This window comes from Brachionichthys hirsutus, chromosome 5 (assembly GCF_040956055.1).
Source record: "Brachionichthys hirsutus isolate HB-005 chromosome 5, CSIRO-AGI_Bhir_v1, whole genome shotgun sequence".
NCBI lineage: Eukaryota > Metazoa > Chordata > Actinopteri > Lophiiformes > Brachionichthyidae > Brachionichthys > Brachionichthys hirsutus.
The window spans coordinates 10,180,817-10,204,807 of NC_090901.1; the positions used below are offsets into that span (position 1 = coordinate 10,180,817).

The window sequence follows — 23,991 nt, forward strand, 5'->3', positions numbered from 1 at the left end:
TCCATGGTGCATCCTTGATAGACCCCTTGGTGTCCGTTGGACAATGTGCACATCTAGAGCCTGGAGGTGCTGAAACCGTAAGTCCCGTGGACTGTCTGTGCAGTTTCTCGCCTCGCTCTGCTGTCACGGCCACGCCGCTGTCACTCTGAGCAGCACACGGTGCTCAGGATTTATTTTTGGACTGCCATGGCTTCTGTTCCTTCCATTTGTAGGAAGGGGGGTCTCGTTGGGCTCAACATGAACCTGCAGCTCTGACACTCCGGGCTGGGACAAGCAGGCAGCAGCCAGCCGGCCACCCCCCAAGCAGCGGTCACACAGGTAAACACGCCATAATTGCACCTTTTATTCTCCAGGTAGAGGGTAGGGAAGCTGCTAGCAATATCAGGGAGGCAGCTGCTGTCGAATGCAGAAACCCCCCCACCCCTCACCCCCACCTTTGGAAGCCAGAGATTTGGAGCGCTTGTGGTGCTTTTTCTCCTCCTCGATGCAACACTAAAGCACCAGCAGGGTGGAAGTAAACGTTAGCACTGATTATACTCCCTGCAGCTTTGAATCACACTGTTATGTCATTTTAGATAATAAAGCTAAATCTGATCATTTATATTAAATCTGAATGTTTTCTCCTGCTTTGTCAAGGGGAACCTGCCTGCAGTGCTCTGAACATCAGCAACAAGTTTTTACCTGGTATGTTCCTTGTTTTTCATCCAAACTTACTGTTTGTTTGCTTTTGTCTGAAACCTCATAACTCCACTGGAAGTAAATACATTTTTGGGCTGGTTTCGTTTACTGAATGAAGGAGGCAATTGTGCTTGGTTTTTATTACACAGCTATTATTACGCTTTCTACTTTTGAACTTGCATCGTGAAGGCGCTCTAAATACCGAGCCTACCAGAGCCATAAAAGGAGGAGTGGGCTCTCATGTGTCCGGCAGGGTGGGATGAAGGCTGAGTGCCGGGGGGGGGGGGGGGGGGGGCATGGGTAGCTATGGCCTACATTTCACTGAGGAGACACACATCGAAAAGTGAGGATGTGAACAAAAGGGGACTAGAAATAACACAATCAGAAAAGCAGAAGTTAATCCATCCTATTGTGTATTGTCAATCTGCCTGGGTTCCCTCATGAAATGTCAGCATCCTTCCACAGTCCAGAACCAAGACGTACAGGTTAATTGTAAATTAACTTAAGGTGCAAAGGGAAATCTGGACATCCATGCTCAGACTGTTGCCTCCGTGACCCGGCACCGGTCGGATGGATGGATGGATGTGTGAGTTGTCCCTGTGATGACTGGTATCCAGGGTTTGCTGGTGGATGCTACACCTACCTGCAGACTTTAATCTCCTTCAAGTTATGATTCCTTTCAACTGAACCATAAAAAAACGGAAGCAGGTGATTGGCCAGCTTTCTCTTTGCCTCCAAACTAAAATTAAGAGTAGGCCAAGTAAAAGCTTCCGGGATCAGCTGTGAGCCTGCAACACCATCCAGGAGAGTTCATCTTGATTCTCCTTTTGGTTTGTCGTCAGTGTGCATCGCTCATCTCGAGATGATGGTGAAAAACCTAAAATCATCTCTAAATACTTAATGTATTATCTTAGATAAATATATTACATCAATTTATATTTTCCATATTTATTTTTGTTTGATGCAGGAAAACCAAGTTCCTTTTTTTACAAAATTGCTTTTTGTATCAATATTTGCAGTTTATTCTGCTTCGATTTTGAAATTTTGTTTCTTAAGATTTCAGCAACTGTAGGCAAACAAAAACAATCCAACAAAGAATAATCAAACAGAGAAACAAAAAAGTAAACCCGAAAGGTGATCAAAGCAGGAACTCAAGGAGAAGCTCACAAGTCATACAAATTTCTGGTCCAAAGGGTCCCAAAACTAATCATCCACCGGGGACCACGAATTCCCACTGAGGATTTCACGTAGTTATTTCAGGTGTCTCAATTTGTCTGGGCCAAAGTAGATTTGCAACATGTGACACCATGGAAGAAGCAAAATGATAGAATATCATGAGATTTCACTAATTAAACAAATAATGAAAACAAAAATGGAGGCGCTGGAAAAGTAGAACATCATTTTAATTTATTTAAAAAAAAAACGGGTTATAAACACATACAGTCAGAAATCTCAGTAAATGAATATTAAAAGTGTAACATTTCTGCATTGGTATAGAGACAAAAATGATAATTAAACATTCACAGGAAAAATATTTCATTTGTTTAGCGCATCTGTATGGTTGATGCAACTTGAAAATTAACAGATACCAAATCAATATCTTCCTTTTTGGCTGCGCAAAGTGAGCAGAGCTAATTCCTTTCAGTGTTAATATTATCAACGCTTTTATCTAAATGTGTCTCCCGAGCTCAGCTGTTTCAGACTCTTCTTTATCCAAAGTGCAGAACAGCTGATGTCGAATAGTCTGATCCATTCATTTCACATAATGTCGACTTGATCAGTTTGATGTTCTCTGCAAAGGATCATGCAAGGATCAAGCGGACAATCAGAAAGTTTTACCAAAATACTATCAAGAAGATGACGACAGAAGAAAAAAAAAGCTCACAGTCAGGAACATAATCATAGAGATGCTGAACAAAGAAAAGAAACAGATATCAGAAAAATCATTTGACATTTCTTTGACTTGACCTTTTGTGATTTCAGTTGCGAGTCAGAAAAGTGATCTAATTGATTGAGATGAAATGTTGGGTTTGTGACTGCTTCCATGTGTTTGAAGCCAACAGATGATTTTGTGACGTCCAGACCACCTGGGATGACGCTCCCTCAGTAATCTTGATATAAATCTATGAAAGACACAAAGTAAAGATTTGAATACGGCGATATAAAACAGTAAAAGATGAAAAGGAGCATTGATGTATTTCCAGTCGTAGCAGGATGTGAAGTTTAACATTTTCGAGGATGCGTATTCACATGAACAGGCTGCACGTACTTTCACTTTTAACAGAGATGCATCAGCATTTAAGAATCCTGGAATACATACAGATGAAGCTGAGGAACCAAAGGACTGGAGTTTAGATTTAATTATTTGGAGAACTAATTTTTTTTAGCTGAACTCCCTATGAATCTCCTATTATTTCCTAACCTTTCTTTTCAATCTCTTTCTCCATAGGGTGCTAAAGCGCTCATGGCTGTCGCTTACATCCAGATGGGCCTGCTTTCCCAGCAGTACCCCCCACCCTTGCTGCCCAAGCCTGGAAAAGACAACGTCAAGCTTCAGAAACTGCTCAAGAGAACTGCCAAGAAAAAATCTTCTGCTCAAGCAACACAGACCGCCACGCCTTTCCGCTCAAGCCTTTCCCCCGTGAATGAAGCCAGCCCTGACCTCGAGCATAGCGACCACTCCACCCCTCCCAAGACACCAGAAGCACCATTCTGCCTCTCTGGTGTCCATCCGGCTCCACGGTTCGCTGCTAGGCCGCTGTATCATCATGTGGCATCCCCTTACCCGCAGCGTGCAGCTTATAATAGAGAAGTGAGGTTGTCACCTCAGATGGTAGCGATGCCGCTGCAGCAAGTTACCACATCTTTAACTCTTTCTGGAGTTTCACCAGCTCAGGGGACAGTCATCGAGCTGGGGGTACCTACAATATCTCTTCCAACATCGTCTCCGACTGACACTACAGTACTGGCTCCTGAAGTGAAGAAGCCAGCATTTAGTGCAATTTCAGAAACCCATGCTGTCCTTGGACCTGCTGCAGCTGAGGTGACCCGACAGCGAAAACTCACAAGTCCAGCAAACGGGGGGCAAGCTTTCACTCGGCCTATCACTGTGTTGATGCCGCTCGTCAAATCCAGAAGTCCACGTCCAACATTCAAAGCAACTGAACATTCACGATCGCCTAAACCAATGTTTGACGTCCCTCAAATTAGGATGTACACAGCGAGTACATCGTACTATGAGACATCCAGGACCCCACCAGTGTATGACTCTGCTGGGTTAACTGCTATTGGCAATACAATAACTCAAAGTAAAGCACTAACAGAAATACAGGATTTGACTCAGCTTTCTTTATTGGACACGGATGCTCACAGGCAAAAAACGTTAGCAACTGAAAGAGATACGCCAATCCTGGATATGACTACAATCATAACTCCAAAAGCTGAAATTAAGACAGTCACCCCAACATCCGACTTCAAAAGAGCCACCCCAACATTGGAAGTCAAAAGAGCCACCCCAACATCTGAAATCAAAAGAGCCACCCCAACATCTGAAATCAAAAGAGCCACCCCAACATCGGAAGTCAAAAGAGCCACCCCAGCATTTGAAGTCAAAAGAACCTTATCAACATCTGAAATCAGAGTTAAAACACCAACATATGAGTTGCAAATCATAAGAACTTCCACAGGACGGGGTAAAACCCCATCATACCATATAACTCGAGCTGTAACACCTGTATTTGAAATCTCAAAGCCCAATCCTCTTTTATTTTCTGTGTCACCAATCACGGTAGAGCCTGAAAAGTCAAGAACTCCCCAAACAGTTTCTACGATCAGCATTTCTAAGCCTACTGAAAGACTACTTCATACAGACACTCATTCAGGAGCGACACCTGCAGCTGAACCAGTCCAACAAAGTATCACGAAGTCAAACTCAGAATCGGATCTGAGAGAAGGAAATATTGAAAGTACTGCACCCGCCTCTCAAAGGTTCCCTAAGGAACCTACAACTGAGCCAGCAGCACCAGAGGTGCCTTCTTATGGCCAACAGAGGCCCAAAACCCCAACATATGAGGCCTCCCGACTCCTGGCCTCATCACCTGGATATAAAAGACCAAGGACACCAACATATGGGACATCCTCACCTGGTGCATCACCTGTAGCCTTTCAGAGTTCTAAAACTCTAACCCAAGTGACGAAAACGTCCGGCTACAGAGGGTTGACACCAGCAGAATATGCTGCTCATGGTGGAATCAAAACTCACACTCCAGCATTTGGTATATCGAGTTCCGTGTCGCGAGCTGAGGAAGGTGTTAAAGCTTCAAAAGATGAGCCAGAAGAATACAAAACGCCCAACCAAGAGCCACCTATGGGGGAGTTATCGACAGCCGAGATGTCTAAAGTCAAAGGAACCCCCAATGATGCAGATAAACCCCAGAAGGATACAGCCATCCCATCTGTTCCTGCTATTACTGTTTCACAAACATCTGATAGCTCAGGAAGTACAATAACGCAAGAGATTAGTGTTTCATCCGGTCAGGATGTAGCTGCGATTCCAGAAGCACCAAAATCTCCAACAGCACTGGAGAAGCCAACAGTGGAAGCACAAATTCAAGAAGCTGTCAAACCAGCAACAATAATCCAGGATGTGAAACCTTGTCCACCAAAAGGAGGGGAACCGGATCCTTTGAAAGCTGTAAGAAAACTTTTAGGCAAGGATAAACCCCAAGCTGCCTGGCAGAAATCAGGACCTGAAGCAAAAGCTGAAGTCTCAGAAGAACCGGCGCTGGTGAAACCTGCAGCTGCCACCAAGACGGGAAACGTACTCTCAAAGCCAAGTGCCACAGTGCCAGCTCAGTCTACTGCTGAGTCAGCATTAAGTAAAGATACGGGAAACGACAGGAAATCAGAACCGGTTCAGGCAACGCCTGAGAAAAATGAAGCCAATGAAGCCCTACCAACAGCGGAGACGCCTCTTAAAGTCATACAGAAGCCAAAAGGGCTCAAATCTAAAATGAGTGGTTGGTCTCGACTCAAGAAACACATGGTGGTGGAGCAGGAGGAGCCCAAGTTTCCAGAGACAGGCTCTCAGAATGAAATCTCTGAGCAGGTGCAGAGTGGGGTTAAAAAGGCCGATGAGAAAGCAGACGACAAGCAAGGCACCCAGGATGAGAAAAACTCCAAAGGTGCACCCAAGGCAACAAAGATGTGGGATGCCGTCCTCTTCCAAATGTTTTCCACAAAGGAGAACATCATGCAGCAGATTGAGTTAAACAAAAGCCAGGAGCAGAAAGAGGATAAAGAGAAGACAGGGACAACGAACGAGTTGAAAGATATACCTTCATTTGCTTACCGGCTGCCTGTCCTGCTCTTCAGTCCAAGGTTTGATGCCAAAAAGCTAAAAGAGGCAGTGTCGAGGCCGGTGGCGAAAATTTCAACCGTTTTTGAAATGGGTCTGATTGGGCGGAAAGGTAAAGACGAGGAGCCAAAAGACTTTAACAGAAAGGCCAAGGGGTTCACTTCGACTTAATCTTCCAAGGAATCAAGTGGCAAGATGAAAATGTAAAGGGAAACGTTATGGTAAACGCTTAATGTACAGGTGCAGAAACCTGAGCCGCATAATTAATGTACAGGTCTGGACTTCTAGTCTGTGTTTAAATAGTCCAGTTTGTGTTGTAGTCCGAACTTTCTACTTGGCAAACGCATCGTGTTGCATCCGTGTGACTGGCTGTCTGAATGTTAAAATGTTTGTGTTTGTGGATTAGCTGAGAGAGAGCTGCACGAGTCAATCAGATGTCACATCACATTAAAGCACTCATGTTCTAAGTAATCTCAGAGTTTCTCATTTGTGCATCTCACTACATGTAAAATATATGCAATACATACAATAAATAATGTAATTACAAATGAGAGATTTGAAACGTTTATTCTCTGTGACGCTTTGAAAATCTTTTGCTTGCAGCTCATTCGACACTTGGAATTTTTTGCTTAAAAGTTCCAAAGCACAGTTGAAGTGAATAATTGTTGGACCTTTCATGACAATATTTGTTTTTCTTAGTGAACATTTAAACATCCTGCTAAATTCAAAATGGTGCTCCTTACCTCCGGGTGAATCGTCTGATTTAAGTGTTTTAAGGTTATAGATGGTTGTGTTTGGTGATTGATTGATTCTTAAAGTCACAGCGAAATGATTTTGTCACATTCAGTGACAGATCAGCACACAGTTAGACACAAAGAGATTGTTTGATTGGATAAGAGCAGCAAAGAGGAGGCAGAGTGGATGATTGGATTATAATACATTGTTTGTTTTATTCTAAATATTAATAAATCACTGCACAGTAAAACTAAGTAATTACAGATTTGGGCTTTTCTATGCAACTTTAACTCTTATTATTTGGATTCCCATCTCCTCTGTTATTTATTCAGATGAAATAACAAAGAAGAAATCAGTCATTACATTATTATTATTCTATCAATAATGAGTTTCAGCTACAACCAAGGCACAGGTTCAGGATTTACCATTCATTTAACTGGACGCTCATTGTGCCGCTTTGTCTTAAAGGAATTAAAGTGTTAACATTCCGTTCAGACATCAAAGCCTTCAGAGGGACTTTAATTTTCCTGTTTTCTCCTTCAAAGTCTTCCTTTGACTGATCTTACCAGATGTTCCGTTAGATAACTCTCCTCCAACCTCGTCATCCGCAGCGATCTTCTCGTATTTGCCGTGACCAGTGACGACAAATGTATACTTTTTAACAGCTGAGGAGGCCTGAAGAGAGAGATGAGACAAGAGTTGTCCAGGCTGTTCCCGAATCATCCTCTCAAGCTGCATGTTGTGTGATAAAAACCAGCCATATCGTCGTTATCGTAGTTCTCATTCATAATTTAGTCATACAAAATAATGTTTTACAAAAAAAAGACAATAATAAAATAAACTAAAAAGATAGAATTAACAGATTTAAGAGAAATAATCCGTGTTTATTATCAGCATATGTGTTTGCGCGGTTTACCCTGGATCTCTGCACCGGCCGCTGAGATGAGTCGCCAATCCCCTCCCACATGTTCTTTTTCTGCATCACATCTCCAGACTTCAAATCCTGACGAGAGAATCAACCAATGGAAAAGCTGGTGAATATTCTGTCTGAAAAGTGGCCAGATTACAGGAATATTTCTTGCTTGCGCTTTGTTTTATTTATCTGGCCTAAAGTAAGTGTTTTTCTTCTTCTTCTAGTTCTAGTGTTGGTGACTCACGGTCGTTCTGCTGGGCGACTGTCTGCTGCTGTCGGACGGACCCTTCACCCACTGGGTGATCAGGTCCGCCACGCCCACCTTCAACGCTTCAGTGTCCTGATTCAGAAATACATTTAGTTGATACCGTGAACACAATGTCGATTCTTCTGCCTGATCTTTTCTATTTTTTTTGTTTGTGCTAACATGCTGGAGCTGGAGATCTTTCACATTTTCTCACGTTAGGTCATAACATTTCTTTGCTTTCATTCAGGTGTATTGTTGGTGTCGGAGCAGATATTTAGCGGGTTGTGTCTTTCCTCACCTTGCAGGTCGCTCCTTTGGTGGGACTCTGGCTCCAGGCCTCTCCGGCCTCAAACAGGGTTTTCTTGGAGGCAACAACTTCAGGTGAGCTGGGCAGGTCGGCCAGAGAGGCCTTCACTGTGCGGGTTTCCTGGGAATTCTGCAAGTTACCATATCTCAACTTGTTTGTATCAAGAAAAATACATTCTAAAAAAGTAATGAAACAACAAAGAATATCCCAGGCCTCAAGTTCATTTAAAGAATAAAAAGAAGAGATGAACACTAAAGACTCTTGAATTATTAATGTTTGCATTAGAGGACTGTAATATGAATAACCTATATTTTGATTTTATTAGTGCTCATCGGTAAAGGTAGATATATAATTTACATAATTATCTTGTATTCATTACTGCACAATTTTATTTTTCATCTTTTTTTAATGATATATATTTCATGCATTCTGAACCCTATTTAGATTCAACCTGTAATATTAAGTTATAATTAAATTATAATTTGATATAATTGAATTATAATTAAATAGAATGCACTATTTAATTTTAATAAAAGGTTAAATATTAAATAAAAGAAAATAAATTATTTGTGCTATCATGTTAGCACAGCTGAAAACAGTTTAGCTGTTTAGAGAAGCTATAAAACTGACCTTCCTTTGTCTGGGTGACCCCAAACCTTTGGGTTGTGTTCTCATCTCCTCCTCATCTAACTCAATAAAATGTTAATTAACTATTCCTTTAAACATCCATCAAATGTTCTGAACTTCAGCTCAGCACTGATGAGGAATATTTACGTCATTCCCAACACTAAACCAATCAATTCATGATTTAGTTCATTCATCTATCAATAATATATCAATTATAATGTGTGTGTGTACTGACCTCCACTGCATGAACATACTGCTCCACCTTGTCATCAATCTTCGGCAGGAGAGCGACAGGTAGCATCTTCTTAAAGCTGTTACTGATTTAAACAACAACAACAACAAACATATTTGTGTGTTTAGCTCAGTGACTCACGACTACTAGCAACACTATGTTGTGTTTTAATCCCACACGTTTCCTCTTTACATCATTTCTGTATATTTCCCTTTCATCTTGTATTGTCAGCTCACATTAAGTAAAATGTCTTGTGGATATTTTATTTGTATTTTTTTTAACTCTACCATCTCGACTATATATATTTTGTTGTACTGCAATAGATACAAGCTCTACTTCTGGGTGATGTCATGTCTTACCAGCGGGGGGGCTCATTCATCATCTCAGGGGTTTGTTTCAACATGTTTGAGGCGCCACCCGAGCGACGCTCACTGTTACAAAGGAATAACGATGATGTCATGACTGGAGGAAGCTGCATCTGACATGACTTCTGGAAAGTGTGACTCAGTCCAGGTTTGCACTTTTCTCTTTTACAACATGATGGTGCTGATGAAAATGCTCAAGGGCGCCTGGAGGTCGGACACGGGGTCATGCTATTGACAATGTGGCTAACACGATAGCATGAAAGCTGTTCTAGGTAAAGTTATTTCTAAATGAAAACGCCCACACGGAGGCTTCATTCCCTGCTGCAGACGGCTCAGAGCCGCCTTACCCCTCTGACCTCCAGAGAAAACACTGCAGCCTGCACCTGGATGGAGTTAAGGTGGATGATAAATCACAGCTGGGGGGGGGGGGGGGGATCATCTTCGAACTTCCTCAGCAGTGTTTAAAAGGAAGTAAACTGTGGTTTACCGTGATTGCAATAAGGGATTTGCAATCATATATCATTAACAGCTGTTCTCTGGGTTCTTCAGGTAAAACAAGACGTTTGGAAAAAGTCACCAAAGTAGCACAACGCTCTGGCACTTCACCGAAAGAACAAGGAGATCTTTCCAAATGTTAAAATGTTTGCAGCTCTGCTAAACCATTTCATGGATCAATAAAATCCCCAGGACCGGCAGGAAATTGTCTGAGACAGTGATATTTAAATGTAATGAGGAGTAATGGTTTGGAGTGTGCGAGTGTCTGCAGGGAGACTGGAACCAAAGCAACCACCGCAGAAATGGCAGCGCTCTTCCTTCCAGTATCCCGGCGTTCCAATATGACACAAAAGCAGCTCCGTCAGCGCGTTTTTATTCTGACCCCAAACCCATCCACTGAAATTAGATCATCTAACTTTTCAACTTGTTTCAGGGTTATTAATCTCAGCTTTTCTTGGCGAGATATTTTCTTTTTTAGCTCAGTTGGACTGAATGATTGTCCAAACAGAGCTGAAAGTTAAAAGCCCCATTAAACGTGAACAAAAACCTGATTACATACCAGCTTTTATTTTATTATACTGTATTATATTAGAAACTTTCTCCATGTATTTTTCTATAAAAAAAGATAATTTTTTATTGTATTTATTCCATTTTTCTGTCTTAAATTATGATTATGTTTGAATTACAATCTCTCCATGTCCAGGGAAGGTCAGCTTTACCTCTCCTTCTATATTTTGTTTGACATTTTTGATTTATATTTGAATATCATACAGTCTCACTGCATTAGAAGTTATTAGATGCATTATTTTTGACCTTCTGAGTAAGCATTGCTACCACGCTGCATGCACCTTGCAGAATATAAGGATTTAATGGATTGATAGTTTCATATAAAAAAGAGCGATCACCCTCTGTGACATTGGTTCGGATACTACTGAAGATATTCACCTCTTCTTCACTGAGCGGTTCAGCGACTCTGTTCTCTCTGTGATCTGGAAAGAAAGAGGAAGACGACTGAGGTAAGTGTTTCACAGAAACGCCGGAGGATTTCTGCCTCATTTGCCCCCACCAACAGCTCACGTGTCTCTTAAACAGTCAGAGCCAGTCGAGAAGCGTCACTAAATACATTCCCTCGAGTAAAGGCGGATGTTTATACTGTATTTGAATACATCTACTTCAACTTATGCGCCATTCTACTCCACATGTGTACATATCAGTAAGATTTTAAATACAAAATATATGATGATGTTACAAAACATAATGCACTGGGGTAAAATGCTGTTTACTGAATACAACATCAACAAAACAGATCAAATATTGAAGCAATAAACTGCAGCGGGATACAAATGCTACGGTGACGTTGGTACGGTGTGATCAGATTTTGAGTCTTAGTTGTGAATGGTATAAATACATTTATAATAGTCCAGTTTATTAAAGAAGGTGCAGCTGTGTAGAACTCACATGCAGTATCATGCACGTACATAAAATGTCCAAATACAGAAGCCCAACAGTCCCAAAAGTTTAGTTTTTTTCATTTGGATGTCTTCACCCAAAAAGCCCATAAAATAATAATAATGATAATAATAATAATATAACTTGTTATTATGAAAGACAATAAAATGTATTTCAGGACTTTAGAAGTTTTGTATTTGACAGTGAATTAAGCATAGAAGGCCATTTCTGGGAGCCGGGATGCATCTGTAACCCGACAAAGTCAGGAGGGAGGTCACTGTTCACAAATCAAACTCACATCAAGAATACTTCAGGTATCGGTGAGTGCCCTGTAAACACAACGTGCTTCTCTGGTGCGGCCAGAACGCCCTGGTGGCCCATTAAACACACGCACACACACAGACACACATATGCAACTTACAAGCTGAGTCTGAGTCCATCAGCTGTGAAGGTAACACCGTTATTTGTCACCGGCTTGGTTAACAAAAGTGACATCATACCAAGTTAATGGAAGGCAAAGCTGAAGGACAATTAAGCCCCTTCAAAAAAAAACCTAACCCAATAAAGCCCATTTGATCTCTGCATGATTTCAAACATTCACAGCCGCCGACACGTCTGGACTGTTTTAACATGCTGTTCATAAAAACATCAAAGTGTTGGAAATCGTTCCTCAGTTCTTTGTAACTACAGTCATTGCACATAGTTCTGAAACAACTTGTTTACTTAATTTAATACCAGCTGGTTAGGAATTAAATCACTGGAGTTTCCAGTCAATTGAAACTGAGGGCAGCGCTGACTGCAGTCATTGTTCGCTCGCTACAACATGATGCTATCTACAGATATGGGATAATCACATTCCCAGAAAACTTTTCCTACTTGATAAATAAGCTTAGTGTTTCACAGAAACGTAGGAAGATAACTAACACAACTACAAAATTAGAAAATCACTCAGAGAGCACAGACCTCCGCCAAGCAGCTCATTCCCTTCATAATTAGACTTACATCGTCCACATGGTGATCTGTATCATCATCAAAAGGTTCTAAATTGTTCTTGGTTTCTTTATACACCAACCATGAAAAGTAAAAGTGAATCGGAGTCAATGTTAAAATGTCATATATTTTTCCTGACCTCTTTCTCGATCAGATCCAGAACACATTTTGATAATAATAGATTGGAATATAACTTAGATATTAAGCTTGGACATATCTGTGATATTTACCTTGTATGTGGGAGTTTTGGGGCTGAACATTTCATCTCCGTCCATGCTGGAAATACTCAGGTTCTTCATCCTCTCAGCTGCCTCTATCCTCCTCCTCTCGATGTCCTTCTTCATCCGCCTCTTCTCCTCCTTGGAGCCAGATCACAAACACAAATTAACTCCATATATTAACACCAACTGCAAGAGTCTGAATTCTAATGTATGAATGATGCACAATCTGGGCATCATTAATGCATTAAAACTAGCATGTTGTTAGACACTTCTTGTCAGACATTAGTGCAGTAATTCTACATCTTCTGTCAAATAACATATTGTCAAAGTGCTTCAGAGTGGGTTTGGGATTGGACCGGCACCACCTGAGAGTCATTACTGTAATCAAGCCAGAGTGATTTATCCCAACTAAAACAACTGTAAATAGCTCTTCTTTTACTTCCATTAAAGTCCATTTCAAGATTATTGAACCAAACCCACGGATATACTTGCAGGATGTTGCCCTCAAATTGTACCCAGCATAAATGTAAATGTTGTATATGGGTCATATTTAAATGTACCTTTAAGTACGGGGTCAACAACAAATCAGAAGTGGGTATAAAGACCTGTAGTGTAAAGAAAGGAAAAGACAATGGCAACGTTTCCCCCTCCACCCTGAACACTGTGCCAGTGAGCTGACTCCTGTCTTCACACCTCCCTGGAGTTCTGTCACACGCCAGCCTGCTTACTTCCTCTTTGGCCAGGCGCAGTTGCTCCTCTTCCTCCCTCCGACAATCCTCTTCTTCTCTGACTCGATGTCTCTCCTCCCGTCTTCTCTTGAGCTCCTCTACCTCCTGCTCAGCCTCCGCCTGCCTTTGTCTCAGCTGCTCCAGCCCCGGACTCTCCTTCTGCTGGAGGCCTTGCCGAATCTTCTCCAGATGATGCTCCTTCTCCAGAAAGACCTCTGCCTCCTCCATGGCTCTGCTACACCCCCCAGGACAGATTTAAATATTAAAATTATAGAATGTTGAGAAAGGGAGGCTACTCCTTTGCATGATTACCGGTAGGCTTGTAGTTTATATCTACGCTTGTTGTTGCATTATTCAGTCTTAATTTTCTTCTGGCATTATCTACATCACAAGCCAGTTTATCATCACCATCACTGGCTCATAAGTTTCAGCAGAATCATCAGCCACCACCACCACCAGTGTCTGGACTTCTCAAGTTAGCCAAATACCACAGGTTCTCTCAATAGGCAATTCTTAAACAGTTTATCTTCACTCCACCCACTTATTGAAGAGCTTTCATCCTTGACCTCTGAGTTTGCTTTCTATGGCTCCATCAATGACACGAACGAATAAAGTATTGGCTAACAGAGACCAAACGTTTGTGTTTAGTCTCTACCTTTTTGTCTGGTTGTGCACGTATGACGTCTCTTCCTCATTGGTTGGGTCTCCATTGGCGTTGTGGTGTTTGGGCTCTTGCTGAAGGAAAACCTTGGATGTGTAAGAGACTTTCACTTCTTTTCTTTTCTCCACCTGAACATGAGAGGTTCAACGCAATAGATTAGCTTCATCCTGTGAGGTTTTAAGTGCAGCTTTGAGAGACCTTCAGGATATTGTACAAAGACTATGGCTATATCCAGGATACAAATACCTTGACTTGAGTATATCGGACCATTCCTAATTAAAGACTTGGACTTACCCTGATGATACCGAGCCATAAATTGAGACTTGTTTGGAATGGTACCTAAAGTTGTGTTGGTCTAGTAATAGATTACTGTTCTGAAACAACTAGAGGCAACTGATTTGAAACTTGACCTAACTTTGATCTGTTTTGAATAATATGAGACGTGACAATTGACTTGCTTCAGATTAACTGAGACTTGAATTGGACCTGTCTAATATTGTACATAGACTTGTATTAAATTACTTAAAATTGACCAGGACTTGCCTGATGTGACTCACAATAGTAAAAAAAAAACCCATCATTAACCTTACCTCTGTATTCGGCCTCTTTGTCATCGCCTCCTCTATCTTCCTCTCGTCCTCCTCCTCCCTCTTCACCCTCTCAGCCTGAATCGTCTCTTCCTCGCATTCACTCCTCCTCTCCGTCTCTGTTGCGCTCCCGTCCACTCCCTCATGCTCTTGTCTTTGGAGTCGACTGGAGGCTGTGATTGAGGCCGGGACGGTCTTTGCTGCTTTGTTTGTTGTCGCCTCTTCTTCATTCTCGTTCTCCTCAGCTCCCTGGTTGAGTTCCTGCATGCGCTGCTGCCTCCGTCTTTCTCTCCGTTGCGTCCAGTCGCTGAAGCCTTCGTCTTCATCTAGGGATGGACAGCCGTCTGGCTTCAGGTCACCGTCATACCTGAGGATGAGATGGTGTGCATGATTGGTCAGAAAATTTGAAATGAAAATGTTCTTTCCAAATCAGAAGATCTTTTAAATAAACGTCTAATTGTAATTGTGACTGCTTTACCATCTATTATGTCTCTCCCGGTCAGAGTTCAACTTTTCACCTTGTCTCTTGAAAAGCTCCGTTCTTATTTGTCCTGAGCTACTTCCCACCAGAAGCCGAGGTTGACACTCTGTCAGCATGTTTGAACCGGTTTGCAGAAACAGGGCTCAGTACCTGTCTGTCAAAAGGCATTAAGTGATTTGAACAACAAGAACTCCAGTGTTCCAGCAAACAGAGGCTCAGACAGGGAGGCGATCAGTACAGGGACAATGTCAGTGCTGTTTGAAACGGCACGCATTAAAGGAATCTTTAGTCGTGACATTCTCAGGACATTCTGAGGACACTTCCTCAAATGTCACCTTTAAATTTGACTCACACTCAAGAGACACCAGTGGTCAGATTGTTTTTTCTACTTGGAAATTACATCATACCAGCTGAAATGTGTCATTGTAGTCTCACATTCAACAGAGGAGAGTAATACATCTCTCCATAGTCACTAGCAAAAGAGCGTGGCTGACAAATGAATGACTGGCCTCTGTCACAGCACAAAAACAGCCAGTAAAAACACGAAAAACTCTCCATGAAATACGTTACATACTGTAATATTTTGTTTGTTTGTTTGGAACATGTTAGGTCACGTTTGCGTCATTACTGATTTTTTTTTATATATATAATATGTGTATACATATATATATGTTACTTCCGAGATGTCAGATGACTGGATGAGAAATCAACCAACTTTCGTTGTCAAATAAAACTTTATAAGCTACGAAATTTAGACCTGACGGAGAAATTCAGCTTTAGATGCACCTCCTGTAACACTAAAGCGCCACAGCGCTCCCTGCTTCCTTCTGGGCATCACTAGAACACGCGGTTTAATCAAAGTCATTGTCATCGACTTTACCACGGCATCTCCAGCTGTTCCCTCCACTGAAAAAAAGCTGAATCAAAGTGTGCTTTGGGTTCCCAGGAGCTGGCAGAAAGGAATTCAGCCGACATTCCTCAGATGATTAAGATACTAGTGGGGGTAGTGCCCCCCCTTGCCTGATAGGGAGCCTCTCTGTTCTCTCAACATCTAATCAGCCTTAACAAGCAGACATGTTGCTGTGTGTCGGCCGTTTGGGTCGTAAAGTCGACACCTGGGGGGGAGCGATACCTGACGCAAATGAGTGAGTCCGGTTTTTGATCCGAGTTTAGGGCCGTCTGTGTGATTGTAGTCTACATAGAGCCAAAAAACAACAACCTTACTTCACTGACATCGGTGGATTTAAACTCAGCATCTGACCTTTAACCTCGTCAGAAGCAAGTAACCAGGCAGCAAGCGGAGACTGCAAAGCAACTTTGTATTTTCACGGTGCCTTTAGAGAAAGTGCTTCGTCACAGCGAGTCTCTGCAACCAGAAACCAGCTGAGCTTGTGATGTGACAGGCGGGACGGTGACAGAGGGGTCTGAAGTTAAAGAGTTGGCTGAAATGCCACGGGTTTTGACGCGGCGGTGGTCCCCCCCCTCCCCCCTGGAGACTCTTTGCAGTAAACATTCTTTGGAGGTTGTGTAATGACAGGGCAGATGTGTGTGTGTTGATTTTTACATCAACACAATGAGGGAAGAGGTTGTTTGCATGCTTCTCCCAATGGGAACCGTGAAAACCATCCGGCGTGTGACGAGCAGTAAAGGTTGACGTTTGTGGCTGGGAAACATGGAGACAAACTATAAACTCACGGTGATCCAAAGAAAAAATAACACTGCTAGTGGCTTGAACAGGAAGCTGGAGGACAGGGGAGGAGGGGGGGGGGAGTGAATAATGTTCAGCACTTAATAACTTCCTGGGTTCTCATGATTAAATGGACAAGGAATTTAACAACTGTCTGATGTCATGTTTCTATTATTTTATGGTGAGACGAGGGAAGAATGTTTGCTTTTAAACGAGGCCTGAAAATCTTGAAATATTATCGCTCCGGATGATTCGTCATTTTTAACACCCATTCAGTTTGTTTGGTCACGTCACCATTTGCAGCTCTGGTCTTCCATGAGTCTTTATTATTATTAGAGTACGTACGCATTCTCCTCGGCCCCCATCTCATGCTCTGATGAACTCTCTCTCGCTGAGCTGTCGTTCGTCCAGCGCGAAGCCTCCCGGGCTCGCCGACGGCGCTCCCGCTCCACCTCCTCGGCATCTTCAATGCTCCTCTGAGCCATCAGCCTGCGGAAGGAGGAGGGGAAGAAACAGCATCGTTTGTAAAGGTGGGAGAGAAAGTACAACCCAAGTGTATTGCTATTTGAGGAGAATATTTTCAAAGCAAACATAATGTACATTTTTGTGATGAATTGCTGTATTTAATAAACTTGAGCAGAAATATCACTTTTATTGTAAAATTCTGATCTGAGTTGTTAAAGTATTGATGAATATTGACGCGTCTGTACTTCTGCTGCATCATTGATTTAATTTAACATATACTCCATTACTTGTAGCCCATCCTATTACTAGATGAATCCTACCAGTCCCCACATCCCTGTTGCCAGGCAACACTCTGGCAATTCCCAACAATCTTTAACATCTGTCTTAATTGATCGCCAACAGGCCGAGCAGCTGTGGCGTGAACATTTAGCCAAGTGCAGACTGAGAACTAATGACAGGTGGTCATTCGAGACACCAGATGTGAACCGCTTTGTGACCGGATGGCCCGGGACGGATGCAACCAGGTATCAACACGCTCTGGGATCCCGCAGGGAAACATCTGTTGAGCCTTGGATGAGAACAAGAGCGACTGTTTATCAGCATGATAAACACATGTGCTCTTCACCTCACGTCAGCGTGACATCACAGCATCCGTTACAAACACCGGTCATCTTTTTCCATGCAATCACGTGCATGAAGACTCAACGACGGCCGGCAGCCCGGTTCTGGGAGCTCAACAACCCTCTGCCAGAAATGGAGGAGCTTAGTAGGAATATCACAGTGCAGAAATAAAAATGTTTATCATGCAATTGTGCAGCATACGAAGGCTTTATAATAACATGTATGTTGTGAATTATAATAATGTTTCTGATCCCTTTCTGGAAAATCGACTCCACGAGTAAGAGAGGCTGAGGGACAACAGCGCTGTGAGACCCATGGGGACAATCAGGGGTCCAGAACCGTAACTGACAAGAAGCGTCAGGATCACCAATCGATCGCTGAAGGTTTATCCATCCTTACACCTTCCAATATTCAGTTTACAGTCAGTTGCAAGCTCCTCTCATGTTTCCTGCGTTCAGAGATTGCATCATTTGCCACCACAACCGACATGAAGCTCGTCTTTGTTCTCTAAAGTTCGTCGTCGTCGATAGTTCGCTTTCATCGCGGTGTCGGTCCGGGACTTGCTGGAGGCTGGCGTTTGGGGTTTCAGCATTAAAGAAAGGCTAAATAAGTTATGAATAAGTTAACGCCGACATGAATTGACGTCTCCGTACTTTTAAAGCAGAAAAACAATAAAAGGGTTGGTGCAGCAGTGCTGGAGTTATCTGACTGACTTTGCCACTTCCTTTGCCTTTAAGAGATTAAAAGTGAGCTCTGTCTCAATTATTTTATGTATTCAGAGACAAGTTTAGGGGTTATCTCATTCTCAAAGCTACCATAACATAGCAAGTTGTGATTCCGAGGTCTGGATTCAGGTGATGAGCTCCAGCCTCAGAATCAGCCTCGCTTTGCCGCCCTTTTTCCTGTCGTTCGGCGAGGGACCTGCAGAGAGGAAACGAATGAGGGGGCAGAGGTGGAAAGGCCTCTGAACAGCTGGTCACGGGTCAAAAGGTCCCAGAGGGCAGGTTGAGGGTGAACAGACAAAATTCAGGACAAACACTTTTTGTTTTAGAGTTGCTGAAACAGCAGAAAGGCAGTCATTACTGACTTTCAAAATAAAAGCGTCATGGAACCTTTTCTTGAATGAGTTTTGAAAATGCAGCAGTTATCCTGACTTGTAATTGCAGATTATTTAAATGCAGTCCAAGAGTTGCACAAAAATCTTCATGACGTCACTGTCGGCTCCACATCATTAACTCGGACTTTAGAGTCAGAAAAAGCGCTTTTATTTTCGAAGCACAAAAGTCAGATATCTGTAGAAAATATAAATAGAATACTGGAAATGTAGTAATTGAGAACAAATGTAACGTATAACATGGAAACCTTTTATCTATGCCACTTCGTATAAACTCTGCAGAATGATTTGGCATATGAAGCCAAGCTCTTGCCTTTTCCTGTGTTGTCAGATGTTTGTGTGTTGAATAATCCAGTCCAGCAGAGCGTTATAGATAAACTCTCACATCTCTTTACATCTCCCTTCTGTAATCAGCGGCATTCAGCACTGAGGGATTCTGTCATTTTTGGCTAAAACAGACTAAATGATTACCGGCGGTTTTCTTTTTGTTCCCATCCTCTTCCTCCTTTGTTTTATCCAAAAGTAAATCTCCTCCTTTCACTCGTATCATTGACTCATCCCAGTCAAAACCCAGAGCGGCTCCGGACCGGGCTACACCCCCCCCCCCCCTTCCAGACGGTTACAACATGTGCAGAACACTTGCCCTTCCATTAAGCGGCTTTTCACTTCTGTTGCTGTTTTTTTTAGCAAACTGACGCCAGAGGCAAGCCCGAGCATGTTGCCTCCATGGACGCTCTCAAAGATGAAGGCTGACTCAGTGTTATAGTCCTGGAGGCCAGCGTGGCTCAGCTCGGCGTGACTAGCCGAGGTGCCGACATGAGGAAACAGCGACAACGTCTTTCCCTACTTTGACTCTTTATTGCTGCATTCGGAAGCACACAAACACGAAACCAATCCATGTTTGTGTTTTCTTTTCAATGCTTCTTTTAAAAAAACAACTCTAAATACCGGATATAAAAGCGGCATCACCTGCAAACACGCCGTCTAAGCCTCCTATTGTTGGTCCTAATCTGCCTGCACTTATCCAGAGTTCGGCCTTAGTGTCCACCTCCGGTGCGGTGGAAAGCGAATGAAAGAGGGTTTCACCACTAGAACACTAAATGCATGAAGGGCTTTAGCTTCTCTTTTGTAAGCACGCATTCCGTCATCGGTGGGATGAATGACACAGTAATAACAGGGTTTCCTTTGGGCCTGAATGTCTGCCAGGGCTCCGCGGGACAGAAGAGGACAACAGGAAGACTTCGGCGATGAAGTCATTGCTGTGTTGAAACAAGTCAGGGTGGTGTGTGGGGGGGGGGGCAACAAAAAGATCACCAGACGAGTTACAAGGAGTCAGTGTTGCTTCACGATGAATGAATTTCGAATGTTGAAAAGTTGCTCCGGAACATGCACCAAAGAGGACACGGGTCCCCACACCAGCAGGGGGCAGTACTTTATATTCCTCATTCAAAACAGGAACCCAGAGGGCTGTCGACGGACAGAGCCAACGTCCTTTGTTCCAGATGGACATGTTGTAAAATGTTCATCGTTTGGCGTGATGGATGAATAACGACAGGAGCTCTCCGTTTGTTCAGTTGAACGACCAATCAGAAACCTCCCTCTGACTGACAGGACATTCAAAATGGCCGATTACTTCACACAACCTTGGACACAGATGGTCACAGACAATGGCTGATGGCTGATCAATCAGATCGGCTGCCCTGTGTGGTTCCTGGATTATTTAAAATGTAATCAATAAAATGAAACCAGGACATTGGCTGCGCTTGGATTAGATTAATAAACAGATTACAAACTGTCTGTGCATCTGCTCACAGTGGGGCTCTACAGGAATATAAGGTTTTACATTGTGATTCAAGCACTGGACCAAATCTGCTCTGTTGTCTCCGACGTTCACAGAACTGACCCAAATCCACCGCAGACAGATTAACGTAACCCTGACCCAATGACATATGATCAACCAAGACAGCAAACAAAGGCCACCAACAGAACGCTAAACTGGCAAAACAATGGCGCAAAAATCTCCTCGTGTTGCTGGGAAGCAGCTTTTAAACCCGGGAGCACCTCAGGAACTCGCCGGCCGTCGGCAGACACCGAAGGGGGTGGATACAGCCGCGGCGCTCGCTCGCTGCAGCGCAGATATTTACATGTCAGCTCCGTCGCAGCTGCTTTGCCCGTTTTCTTACTGGGATTGCATTTCAAGATTGAACTGCACGCTCAATCGGCACCGACTGATCCGAGAGGTGTCCGAGAATCAAGGCGTTTTATACGTGCATTTCAAAGACAACAAAAACTTTATATCGGATTTATTTTAATCCTGAAGATACGGGCGTCAGAAATCAATAGAGCAAATCAGATCAAATAAAAACAATATAAATTTGTTCCCAGAAATGTTACAGTTGGTGCTTTGAGTTTGTAAATCATGTGCTAAATAAATGGAATTCTTCCGACACCACTCCCTCTCTTACAAACATTTATTTTATTTATTTATGTATTTATTTATAGATTTAGATTGCCAAAAAATAAGCAAACCTGAATGCAACACAATGGAAACCTCTTCAAAGAGAGGCGTTCCAGCTGCTGCGTCGCATTATCACGCTCCAGAACCTGTTGGCTGCTCGTACAGATACGAATCCAACGCCGTTTACTTTAGCACCGTCCCTCGAGCCCAGACAACCTGCAGCGGGAGGGCGAATTCAGCGCCCCCATCACTCAGCAGCTCCACCCTCCCGGAGTATTCCTCTCTTATCTCCCATTATCACAAACATTGAGGATCCCCATCCCTATGAGGGGGTATCCAGGGGTCAGAGGTCACAGCGGTTAGTTTGTTTTGGAGCAGGTATGCCTTCTGGATGACATCACATAGCTGGGAGTGGGGGGTGGCATGAGGGGCGCTTTGTCCCAGATAGAGCTGATTAAAAACAGGCCAGCTGCTGCCTGCCTGCCTGCATGGACCCACTGGGATGAACGACATCTGATAAAGTTCTAGACTCAAGTTCGCCGTTCTTCCTGATGACGCTGCGTTCAGTGTGTTTGCGTTAAAGGAAATAACCTCGACTCTGTGACTGAAAGTGTGTGTTCAGCTTCAGAATGTCACAGGCATCAATACGAGGGGGAAAATACTGCAAACAGGATGTTTAATAGCAACACATCCAACAGGTGGTGCACACAAAGGAAACGCGGCAATCCATGACAGATACAAGGGTGTTAAAATCAAACGCCTTTTAACCGGGGCGTGCAAATTCTTACTTCTCCTTAAAAAAAGAATTCCCTTTCAATCTCTGAAAGGGAATTCTCTGAAAAAGTAGCCGAAGCCAGCTTTTTCACAAGGTCGGTGTGGAATTCAAACCTCGACCTTCATAGGAACGTTTTCAGAAACTCTGGAACAGCTTTTAAATTCATCTCGTGATGACTGATTTCAATTCAAAATGAGTCCATTTAGATCTAGTTGTTAAACCGTACAAATATATCTTCAAGTTGCAATGGGAATTTCTGATCAAGCAAATAACTGTGATTATGGTTTGAGGGGTAAAAAAAAAAAAAAACACCAAAAAGCTTGGCTCAAACTAAACCGCCTCACAGCTCAGCCGAATGAATCACGCCTTCTGATCGCGATGATGAATGAAAAACAGTTTGGCCTCGTAATGCTGTTTTACGAGGCTGCTTTTGGAGCGACGTCAGCCAGACTCGCACCATCTGCCGAGAGGACTGAATCAGAGCGCAATGCCGCCTCCCCCAGCTGTTATCTGTTTCAAACAGCCCACGGGAACAACTGGATGTCTGTTCTCGCCGTGACTCACTGAGCGCAGCGATCACACTCACAGAGGCCCGTGACGAGGCTCGCAGGGCGACGACTTAAAGGCTTTAATGCTGACAGATCTACGCATCAGCAGTTCACTGAGAACTCCTGCAGAGAATAGAAAATTAAAAATCTACACCGTGTGCTAAGCTAAGCTAACTGGCTACTATAGGTCCAGTCTCAGGGCAGAGGCTGGTACTTCTTTGCCTGATGGCCACAGGAAAACAACGCAGGGATCGGCCTATCAGAGCATAGAGAGATTAAATAAAGAGCCAGTGGTTTTATTGGGTGAGGTTCTGTGTTAAAAGAGAATGAATCGGTCCTGTAACCTGTACCTTTGACTCAGGCGATTTAAAGCCACCCCATCAGGTGACGGAAGGAATTCTGACATCCTCCAGTTAGACCCGAATCCGACACAGGATGGAAAACATATCCTGCAGCACAGACAGGACGTGCTGCCACTCGACGGCGCCCAGAAAACCAACGACGCCTTCAGTGACCTTTCACCTTTGACACAGGCCACCAGCAACACTTCCCCTTTCTGTGAGGCGGAGGGAGAAGCCCAGGGCGTCCAGCTTGCCTTGACCCCCCCCCCCCCGCCGCACCCAGTCAGTCCATTTTCACCAATGAGAGCATGTTCTGTTCTGTCATGACAGACGTATAACAAGGTTATAACTGTTCCTTTTTTTAAAGATTAAAGCAAAGATGGATTTTAATGCTGTATCTTTGTTATTAATTATTCATGTGATGGGAGGTCAGATGATTTAACGCCCCCCCGCAAAAAAAAACATGACCCAAAACTCCACTAATCCCACTGTTCCCATTTAGACACATTTATACAAGCAAACACTAAAAATATGAAAATAGGTTTTGCGTGCGTGCGTGCGTGCGTGCGTGCGTGCGTGCGCGCGTGCGTGCGTGAGCGCGGTGGTCAAACATTAACCTCAGATGCTTTCCCTCTTTGTGTGTTCAGCGGCAGCAAACAGAAACCAACAGCAGCCACGTACCTCATCAGGTTGTCTAAACTCCGTTTTCTGGAGTTCCTCCTCAGCAGCGCATTGGACATGTTGGCCTCTTTTCTTCTTCTTCTTCTTCTCCTCCTACTCTTCCTCTTGTCTCCCCGCGGTGGAATGGGAATCGATGGCACCGGCCTCTGGGCTCAGCTCTCTCCTCTTCTTCTTCTTTTCTGTTTTCACTGTCTCCCGCTGCTACGCCGGAGCCCGGAGCTGTAAATGA

General features: G+C 43.3%; 2 protein-coding genes across 2 annotated transcripts; one reads left to right on the forward strand and one right to left on the reverse strand.

The window, feature by feature from the left end:
• The first annotated feature begins 298 nt into the window (after positions 1 to 298).
• prr33 (proline rich 33) lies at positions 299 to 6,505 on the forward strand. Its single transcript, XM_068739152.1, has 3 exons — positions 299 to 318; positions 637 to 684; positions 3,128 to 6,505. Exon 3 carries the CDS (start codon positions 3,143 to 3,145, stop codon positions 6,203 to 6,205), a length of 3,063 nt encoding a protein of 1,020 aa, XP_068595253.1. The 5' UTR covers positions 299 to 318; positions 637 to 684; positions 3,128 to 3,142; the 3' UTR covers positions 6,206 to 6,505.
• On the reverse strand, positions 2,107 to 23,858 carry lsp1a (lymphocyte specific protein 1 a). Its single transcript, XM_068739154.1, has 13 exons — positions 23,763 to 23,858; positions 17,105 to 17,248; positions 14,595 to 14,958; positions 13,999 to 14,132; positions 13,344 to 13,578; positions 12,625 to 12,753; positions 10,901 to 10,944; positions 9,099 to 9,180; positions 8,228 to 8,365; positions 7,927 to 8,022; positions 7,686 to 7,772; positions 7,336 to 7,444; positions 2,107 to 2,801 (listed from the first exon to the last, which is right to left on the reverse strand). The coding sequence occupies exons 1-13, from the start codon at positions 23,819 to 23,821 to the stop codon at positions 2,782 to 2,784; spliced, it is 1,641 nt and encodes a 546-aa protein (XP_068595255.1). The 5' UTR covers positions 23,822 to 23,858; the 3' UTR covers positions 2,107 to 2,781.
• Positions 23,859 to 23,991: the final 133 nt, after the last annotated feature.